We start from the raw sequence: 9,946 nt of genomic DNA on the forward strand, positions 1-9,946 counted from the left end.
GTCTGAGGGAGGAGGGGCTGGGGGCCTTGAGCCTAGGTCTAGGGGAGGAAGTGGGTGGGGTATCTTTCTTGTCTTCTGGGGGATTGGAGCTAGAGTGCCTGAAAGGGGCAGAAGCTGGCAGCTGAGCCTCTGGGTTCCTGCAGGATTTTTAAAGCTCAGAGGGCAGCCTCTACATCCCTGCAAGGGCTGAGGGTGGTGTACTGGACTGCGTCCTTTCCAGAGACACAGACTGCCTGCGCAAGCCGGTGCCGGATTTGGCACTTTCCGAACCCTGCGACCCTCCCAAGTTCCTAAGGGGCAGCTTTGGGGGTGCATTTAGCGCCGCCACGGCAAAGCAGGAGGTGGGCGATAGAGGGCGCCGGGGATCCGGGCCCCGCCCTCGGAGGCGGAGCCTCCCGGCCCGGACTCCTCCCCCACCCGCTCTCCTCCCTCTTCCCGGCTCCAGCTCCGCCGCCAGCTCCGGCCTTTGCTCCCCCTCCCAGAGTCCCCTCCCCGGAGCGGAGCGCACCTAGGGTCCCTCTCCCTTCCCCCCAGCCCAGCCTCCCGTTCAGACCAGCAGCCTCGGGGGGCAGCCCCCCGCCAGCCTGCCTCCCTCCCACTCAGCCCTGCCAGGGCCCCCCAGCCATGAATCTCTTCCGATTCCTGGGAGACCTCTCCCACCTCCTCGCCATCATCTTGCTACTGCTCAAAATCTGGAAGTCCCGCTCGTGTGCCGGTGAGAGGCCCACCAGGGCTGACGAAGGAGAGAGACTGAGGGCGGGGGTTGGGGGCGTCCCAGGACTCAGGCAGGGTTTGGGGGCACTAGGGGCACAGGTTCCACCCCCACTGCTCGCTGGGGATCTCTCTTCTAGGTTCTGGGTCTCCAGGGGATCAGCTCCTTTCCCCAGACTGGCGGGGGTGCATACAGTTTGATGTGAATGGCTTTAGGCCCCCAATTCAGCCACCCCTAGCCCCAGTCTGGGCAGCCCGAGGGTTCACGGACCGGGAACAGGGAACCACGGCAGGCGGGGAGGTGGCTGTGAGTTGGTGACGTGGACCGTGGCGGCCAGGAAGGGAACGGGAGGAAGGTGACCAGATCGGGGGCCTGAGGTCAGGGGAGGTCCTCCCTAGGCCCCACCTCAGGTCCGGACTGCAGGAGGGCCCTGAGGGGGTCAGGGGTGGCCATGAGGCCTAGTCTGGGACGGAGCCTCGGGCTGGAGTAGCTTCGGGGGCCTGGGCTGCCCCCTGGCTGTGGGCCGTGGGAAAGGGCCCTGATGAGGCGGGGCGGGCTGGGGAGGCCTCCGGGGACAGCTGCACTCCAGAGCTGCCTCCAGGCTGGTCCCGGGCGCCGTGCCTTAGTTTATTGCCCATGCAGCCCACCCCCAGCCTCCTCTCCCTCTTGCTCGCTCTCTCTCCCTCTCTCTCTTTACCTCTCTCTCTCTGTCTGTCTCCGGACCACAGGAATTTCAGGGAAGAGCCAGGTCCTGTTTGCTGTGGTGTTCACTGCCCGATATCTGGACCTCTTCACCAACTACATCTCACTCTACAACACGTGTATGAAGGTAGAGGCTCCACCCCACCCCTCTGGCCCCCACTGAAGCAGAGGATCCGGGTGTGGGTCCCAGACTCCTGCGTCTGAGGGAGGAGGGGCCGGGGGCCTGGACTCCTGCGTCTGAGGGAGGAGGGGCCGGGGGCCTGGACTCCTGGGTCTGAGGGAGGAGGGGCCGGGGGCCTGCACTCCTGGGTCTGAGGGAGGAGGGGCTGGGCCTGGACTCCTGGGTCTGAGGGAGGAGGGGCTGGGGGCCCAGTCTTGGGTCCGAGGGAGGAGGGGCTGGGGGCCTGCACTCCTGGGTCTGAGGGAGGAGGGGCTGGGGGCCTGGACTCCTGGGTCTGAGGGAGGAGGGGCTGGGGGCCTGCACTCCTGGGTCTGAGGGAGGAGGGGCTGGGGGCCTGGACTCCTGGGTCTGAGGGAGGGTTCTGGACTCCTGGGTCTGAGTCTGCTGGGGCACAGACCCTGGCCTGTGAGTTGAGGCCCCTTCTCATCATCCTCCTCCTCAGGTGGTCTACATAGCCTGCTCCTTCACCACGGTCTGGTTGATTTATAGCAAGTTCAAAGCCACTTACGATGGGAACCATGACACATTCAGAGTGGAGTTCCTGGTCGTTCCCACAGCCATTCTGGCATTCCTGGTCAATCATGACTTCACCCCTCTGGAGGTAGGCGCCTTGCTGTGACTCTTTATTTGGGGGGATGGTTGTGGCAGAGTAGCGGTGACAGGAGACCCTCTCACAGGCTTCCTTCTGCAGGGTATGCCCAAACTGCCTTATTTTAGGACGCATAAGTTCAGTGCATGGGCTCTGGGGTCAGAGGAGATTCACACAACAGCAGCAAGATTCAACTATGTGTCAGTCGCTACCCTAAGCATTTCACCTACTTACCTTTCTCAGCAGCCCCATTTTACAGATGAGGAAACTGAGGCTTAGGGATTCTTTTTTTTTTGGAGACACAGTCTCACTCTGTTGCCCAGGCTGAAGTGCAGTGGCTCGATCTCGGCTCACTGCAACCCCCGCCTCCCAGGTTCAAGCAATTATCCTGCCTCAGCCTCCCGAGTAGTTGGGAAGACAGGTGCACATCACCATGCTCTGCTAAATTTTGTATTTTTAGTCGAGACAGGGTTTCGCATGTTGACCAGGCTGGTCTCGAACTCCTGGGCTCAAATAATCTGCCAGTCTTGGCCTCCCAAAGTGCTGGGATTACAGGTGTGAGCCACCGTGCCTGGCCCAGCCTTCTTGAATTTGAATTCCAAATCTGCTAGTTTGTTTGTTTGTTTCTTTCTTTCTTTCTTTTCTGTCTCTCTCTCTCTCCTCTCTCTGTCTGTCTCTCTCTCTCTGTCTCTCTCTTTCCTTCCTTCCTTCTTTCTCTTTCTTTCTTTTTCTTTTCTTTCTTTTTTTTTTTTTTTTTTCCTGAAACAGAGTCTTGCTCGATTGCCCAGACTGGAGACAGTGGCATGATTCTGGGTCACTGCAACCTCCATCTTCCAGGTTCAAGTGATTGTCCTGCCTCAGCCTCCCGAGTAGCTGAGATTGCAGATTTGCCCACTACCATACCAGGATAATTTTTGTATTTTTAGTAGACAGGGTTTCAACATATTGGCCAGGCTGGTCTCGAACTCCTGACCTCAGGCATGAGCCACCACGCCTGGCCCCAAATCTGCTAGTTTCTATTAGCATGATCCTGGGCATGTGACTTGACCTCTCTGTAACTCGGTTTCCACATTTGTAAAGTTGTGATCAGGTCATTGTGAGAATTTACTGAGATTTTGCAGCATTGCCTGGTGTCAAAACACATAAAGACTCTAGAATCAGAGTGTAAAGATTTGAATCCTGCCTCTACCACGTAGCAGCTATGGGATTCTGGGCAAATCACATAAATACCCCGTGCCTCAGTTTCCTCATCTGTAAAATGGAAATAATCAGTTCCTGTGTCATATGGTTCAAATGAGAGGTTGGTATGAATAAAGCACAGTGTCTGGGATGAGGTAGGAAGTGCCGTGTCAGTGTGCAGTGACTGAAATGTTTAGTCCCATTTCTCATACTTTTAAATGTTTGCTGTTATGATTTTTTATTCCATGGTGTTTTTGCTGGAACCTGTACGAACTCCTGAGAGGAATTTTGGGAGAACCAATGCTAAGTTTGCGATCTCTTGCCTCCTGGGACCTGGCAGGAATAATAAATTCAGGGCAACCTTTTCTTACCTATGCCCACTCCTGCCTTATAGGAAGATAGGCCTGGGTGGCCAGATGTGCTGATCTTTTCAACAGAAGCCATAATTCAGGAGTTTTCAGGCAAGATGTCGCATTTTAAAATTTTAACCACAGATTCAAACTTTCTTTCTTTCTTTTTTTTTTTTTTTTTGAGACAAAGTCTCGCTCTGTCGCCCCGGCTGGAGTGCAGTGGCGTGATCTTGGCTCAGTGCAACCCCTGCCTCCCGGGTCAAGTGTTTCTCCTGCCTCAGCCTCCTGAGTAGCTGGGATTCCAGACACTTGCCACCACGCTTGGCTAATTTTTGTGTTTTTAGTAGAGATGGGGTTTCGCCATGTTGACCAGGCTGATCTCAAACTCCTGGTCTTAAGCAATCCTCCCATCCCGGCTTCCCGAAGTGCTAGGACTACAGGCATGAGCCACTGTGCCTGGCCTTCAAAATACAGCTCTAAAAGCACTGTACAGGCCAGACAAATCCAACAGAGGGTAACTTTGGCCCATGGGTCAGAGATATCAGAGGGAGGCTGCATCATGCTGTGGCGGGAATCCTGGACTTGGCTCCAGGCCCTGGACTTTGCAAATATATTGTTATCACCTTGCTTGGATCACTTATCCAAGCCCTTGACTTAGCTCATAACTGTCCTGTTGACTAGGGATTACTAGACCCATTTTGAGGATGGGGAGACTGACTGAGGCTGAGGGAGGTAGTGCGGCTTGCTAAAGGTGGAAGAGGCCAGACCAGAACCCAGGCCTCTTTTTTTTTTTGAGCCTTGCTGTGTCGCCCAGACTGGAGTGTGGTGGCATGATCTTAGCTCACTGCAACCTCTGCTTCCCGGGTTCAAGAGAGTCTCATGCCTCAGCATCCCGAGTAGCTGGGATTACAGGCAGCGGCCACCATGCCCAGGTGAAATTTTTTTGTATTTTTAGGAGAGATGGTTTTGCCATGTTGACCAGGGTGGTCTTGAACTCCTGGCCTCAAGTGATCCGTCTGCCTCAGTCTTCCAAAGTGCTGGGATTACAGGTGTGAGCTGCCATGCCTGTCCTAAGGAAAATATTCTTTAAAAATTCAGACAGGCTGGGCGCGGCGGCTCATGCCTGTAATCCCAGCACTTTGGGAGGCTGAGACAGGTGGATCATGGATCACAAGGTCAGGAGTTAAGACCAGCCTGGCCAAGATGCTGAAACCCCATCTCTACTAAAAATACAAAAATTAGCCGGGCGTGGTGGCACGCACCTATAATCCCAGCTACTCAGGAAGCAGAGGCAGGAGAATCACTTGAACCTGGCCAGCAGAGGTTGCAGTGAGCTGAGATCGCACCACTGCATTCCAGCCTGGGTGACAGAGCAAGACACCATCTCAAAAAAACAACAAATAAATAAATAAATAAATAAATAAATAAATAAATAATTCGACATCATGGAATAGATAAAAATGCAATACGGCTGGGTGCAGTGGCTCACGCCTATAATCCCAGCACTTTGGGAGGCTGAGATGGGTGGATCACTTGAGGTGAGGAGTTCAAGACCAGCTTGGCCAATGTGGTGAAACCCTGTCTCTACTAAAAAAATACAAAAATTAGCTGGGCGTGGTGGTGAGTGCCTGTAATTCCAGGCACTTGGGAGGTTAAGGCAGGAGAATCACTTGAACCCGCGAAGCGGAGGTTTGCAGTGAGCCAAGATTGCGCCACTGCACTCCGGCCTGGGTGACAAGAGGGAAACTCGGCCTCAGGAAAAAAAAAAAAAAAAATGCAACAGACCTTCTATCTCTGTCTAAGCTATGACTCTATTCCCTAAGGGCAACCCTAGGGGTAAGAGTTGAATGGGCATGAATTTAATGGTTTCGCGTCCCAGCAGCATCAACTAACCTGGCATGAAGAGAGCCTCCCTGGAGGATTCTGGAGGATTCTGGGAGCAGGTCCTGGACTCTACCTGCCTCAGTGGGAATCTGGACATGTTTCTTATCCCTTGGGCCTCAGTTTCCTCATCTGTACAATGGGAATGACAACAGTACCTACCTCATGGGGTTAAGGCTCAGGCCAGTGAATACCCTAAGGAGCAGTGCCTTGGATGTCGTAAATGCTAGAAAAGCAGGAGTTGTTATGAACAGGTCCTGGTGCTCCCCACCTTCCTCTCACAAACCAAGACAGCCGAGGAGCCACACCTGCCACCTGGCTTTGCACTCGGAGGGGAGGTTTCAGTGTGTCTGCAGATAACACATCACCCCAGGTGGCACTTTCAGGGAGCTGGGGACTGAAAGGGGGCTGGCAGATGTTCTCTTCCCTGTCTCATGATGTCCTGTCCTGCTCAAGAATGATGGTTGTCACTGCTCCCTAAATGGTGGCCTGTGCTGAGCACATGGGGACCCCTTTATAGATGCTTGCTCCCATTTCCTCACTCATTCAAGAACTGTGCTAGGTGCTAGGGCCACGGGGTGAACAAGAAGTAGGATCCCAGCCTTCACGGAGCTCAATTGCTGGTGCAGGTGGCCAGGAAGGAGATAAGATGGTGTGACAGTCCTGGGGGAAGGATAGCCAGGGAGGGTCCCTCTCAGGAGGTGACTGATGAGCTGAGGCTGGGAGAATATGGAGTAGGCAGATGTGTGACAGTGTGGGGAAGAGCTTTTCCTGCTGCGGGAACAGCATATGCAATATGCCGCAAGAAATGGCATGTGGGCCGGGCGCGGTGGCTCATGCCTGTAATCCCAGCACTTTGGGAGGCCGAGGCAGGCAGACCACCTGAGGTCAGGAGTTCGAGACCAGCCTGGCCAACATGGTGAAACCCTGTCTCTACTGAAAATACAAAAATTAGCTGGGTGTGGTGGCAGGCGCGTGTAATCCCAGCTACTCAGGAGGCTGAGGCGGGAGAATCGCTTGAACCCGGGAGGCAGAGGTTGCAGTGAGCCAAGATCGCTCCACTGCACTCTAGCCTGGGTGACAGAGCGAGACTCCATCTCAAAAAGAAGAAAAAGGAAGGGAAATTTCCAAGGCAAGATTCCAACCCAGCCTGCCTTTCAGAGAGGCTCGACTGCAAAGTGTTCATGAGGACGGACTGCAAATCCTTGGTTCGAATCATTGCGCTGCTGCTTGCTGGCTACATGGTCTTGGGCGAGTATCTTACCTTCTCTGGTGTCAGTTTCCTCATCTGTAGAATAAGTGTGCTCATCACAGGATCTCCTCACTGGGCCGTGGTGATGATTAAATCAGAGATACCAGTAACTCAGGCAGAACTGTGTGTGGCATGTGGCAGCGCCTGGACTACCTTCTCTCTCCACCTTTGCAGCACCTGTAACTGCCATGTCGTCCTCTGCCTTCTCTCCCGCCCTGTCCCCTCCCACCTCATCCTGTCCTTGGTCTCTCTGCAGATCCTCTGGACCTTCTCCATCTACCTGGAGTCGGTGGCCATCTTGCCACAGCTGTTCATGGTGAGCAAGACTGGCGAGGCGGAGACCATCACCAGCCACTACTTGTTTGCGCTGGGCGTTTACCGCACGCTCTATCTCTTCAACTGGATCTGGCGCTACCATTTCGAGGGCTTCTTTGACCTCATCGCCATCGTGGCAGGCCTGGTCCAGACAGTCCTCTACTGCGATTTCTTCTACCTCTATATCACCAAAGGTAGCCGGGATGTGGGGCGGCTGGATGGGAACCTCCTATTTCTGCAGCTCCTGACCTCCCTGGGGCCTGGGGCCTGGGGTCTGTCTCCTTACCCCTGTATTATGCAAAGGAGGGAGCGTTTCTTCACCTGGTTTCTGGGGTTGCAGGCCCACCATCCTCCTAGGAATTCAGACCGTTAGCCTCTGTCCTTAGCCCCCGTGTCACTTGGAGTGCAGGCCAGGCAGGGCAGGGACTCAGCCCGCTGAGACTCGTTCATTTATTCATTCAACGAACCTATTGAGTACTTTCTGTGTCCCCAGCCAGGTGCTAGGCTCTGGGGATACAGTAGGAGGAGGAAAGACAAAGACCTCTATTTCCCTTTTATTCTGGTGGAGGAGATGGTGAATGAACAAGTAAAGAGAGATAATCGACCGGGCGTGGTGGTTCACGCCTGTAAACCCAGCACTTTGAGAGGCCACAGCGGGCAGACGGCTTGAGCCAGGAGTTTGAGACTAGCCTGGGCAACATGGCGAGTCCCTGTCTCTACAAAAAAATAGAAAAATTAGCTGGGTGTTGTGGCATGCACGTGTGGTTCCAGCTACTCAGGAGGCTGAGGTGGGAGGATCCCCTGAGTCTGGGAAGTTCAAGCCTGCAGTGAGCTGTGATTGCCTGGGCGACAGAGTAAGACCCTGTCTCAGAAAAACAAAACAAAAAAAACCCTTAAAAAAAATACATAGAAAGAGAATTGGCCAGGCACAGTGGCTCATGCCTGTAATCCCAACACTTTGGGAGAGTGCTTAAAGGCCTAGGAGTTCCAGAGCAACATAGCAAGACCCTGTCACTACAACAAATAAAAAATTAAAAAATTAGCTGGGCATGGTGGTGCATGCCTGTGGTCCCAGCTCCTTGGGAGGCTGAGGTGGGCGAATTGCTTGAGGAGGTCAAGGCTGCAGGGAGCTATGACCATGCCACTGCATTCCAGCCTGGGCTATAGAGTGGGATGCTGTCTCAAAAAAAGAAAGAGAATTGCCAGTAGTGAGAAGGGGTAGGAAAGAAAGAAACCGGGAATGTATTTGTGAGTCCTGGCGACCTCCCTCCCTGTGGACCTGCCCATCTAGCGTGCCTGCCCTGCTCTGGCTGTGGGAGACTGTCCCCTCCCTGCAGGGGCCCCAGCGGTAATGTCCTCCCTGTTTTCTCTCCTCACAGTCCTAAAGGGGAAGAAGTTGAGTTTGCCGGCATAGCCCCGGTCCTCTCCATCTCTCTCCTCGGCAGCGGCGGGAGGCAGAGGAAGGCGGCAGAAGATGAAGAACTTCCCTCCCCATCCAGGGGTGACTTTTTTAAGAACCCACCTCTCGCGCTCCCCATCCCGCCTCCTGCCGGGTTTCAGGGGGACAGTGGAGGATCCAGGTCTTGGGGAGCTCAGGACTTGGGCTGTTTGTAGTTTTTTGCCTTTTAGAGAAGAAAAAAAAAATCTTTCCACTCTTTAGTTTTTGATTCTGATGACTCGTTTTTCTTCTACTTTGTGGCCCCAATTTTTATAAAGTGTTTTTGAGTGTCCTGTGGGCTGGGGCAGGGTCCAAGATCTTTTCCCTTCCCCAGGCCCCTCGGCTCCCTCCCAGATCCCACCCCCAGCCCACTGGTTGCCAAACACTAAATCTGCCGACACCCATCTGCCCCACCTCCTGCCATGGCCATGAACCGCAACCCCCCTCGATTTCTAGGTTGGGGATAGGGAGAAAGGGAGGTCCAGGAAGGTCTCCCCTGATTTTTTTTCATAGTAATTTTTTCCCCCAGAGTTTGAGTTTTTTGGTCTTCTTATGGTTTTTTGGCAAATTAGGGGGGCCCGGGGCTCAAGTGCAGGAAGGGGGCTGGCCTGAGGGTCCCATGGCTCTCACACCGTGTTTTTGTACAGAACTGATGGTTGATTCTCTGTTCTCTTGAAATAAACAGAAGAAAATGAAACCTTTCTTTCGCTGCTCCTTGCCACTCTGTCTCTGGCGTGTGTGGGGTCTCGCCCCTGCCCTTCTTTCTGCTTCTGCTTTTGCCTTATTGACCATCTGCAGGCGACGAGGCCTGGGAGGAGCAGGAAGAGGAGAAACTGGGTCTCCCAAGACTCTCAGCTGTGCAGTTCCTTATGGTGCTGCTGGGAAGAAGTTTTGGAGAGAATCTTGAAGAGTCTTCTTACCTTGGCACAGAACTTGTCTGATGGTTCTCCAAACCCTCAGGGTTGCAGAGGACCTTCAGGAGCATTGGCCGGGCGCGGTGGCTCATGTCTATAATCCCAGCACTTTGGGAGGCCGAGGCAGGTGGATCACCTGAGGTCAGGATCACCAGTCTGGCCAACATGGCGAAACCCTGTCTCTACTAAAAATACGAAAAAAATTAGCTGGGCGTGGTGGTGCACACCTGTAGTCCCAGCTACTCAGGAGGCTGAGGCAGGAGAATTGCTTGAACCCAGGAGGCGAAGGTTTCAGTGAGCTGAGATTGCGCCACTGTACTCCAGCCTGGGTGACAGAGTGAGACTCTATCTCAAAAAAAAAAAAAGAGCATGTATGTCAGGGACCACATGTGGGCAGCCCCCGTCCCACCCTACCTTGACATTTTTTGTTGAG

General features: G+C 53.9%; 1 protein-coding gene across 1 annotated transcript; it reads left to right on the forward strand.

Moving 5' to 3' along the window:
• Window positions 1-412: 412 nt before the first annotated feature.
• Window positions 413-9,301, forward strand: KDELR1 (KDEL endoplasmic reticulum protein retention receptor 1). The gene is made up of 5 exons (XM_023182385.1): window positions 413-715; window positions 1,441-1,541; window positions 2,038-2,196; window positions 7,103-7,355; window positions 8,541-9,301. Exons 1-5 carry the CDS (start codon window positions 625-627, stop codon window positions 8,573-8,575), a joined length of 639 nt encoding a protein of 212 aa, XP_023038153.1. The 5' UTR covers window positions 413-624; the 3' UTR covers window positions 8,576-9,301.
• Window positions 9,302-9,946: the final 645 nt, after the last annotated feature.

Source organism: Piliocolobus tephrosceles, chromosome 21 (genome assembly GCF_002776525.5).
Source record: "Piliocolobus tephrosceles isolate RC106 chromosome 21, ASM277652v3, whole genome shotgun sequence".
Lineage (NCBI taxonomy): Eukaryota > Metazoa > Chordata > Mammalia > Primates > Cercopithecidae > Piliocolobus > Piliocolobus tephrosceles.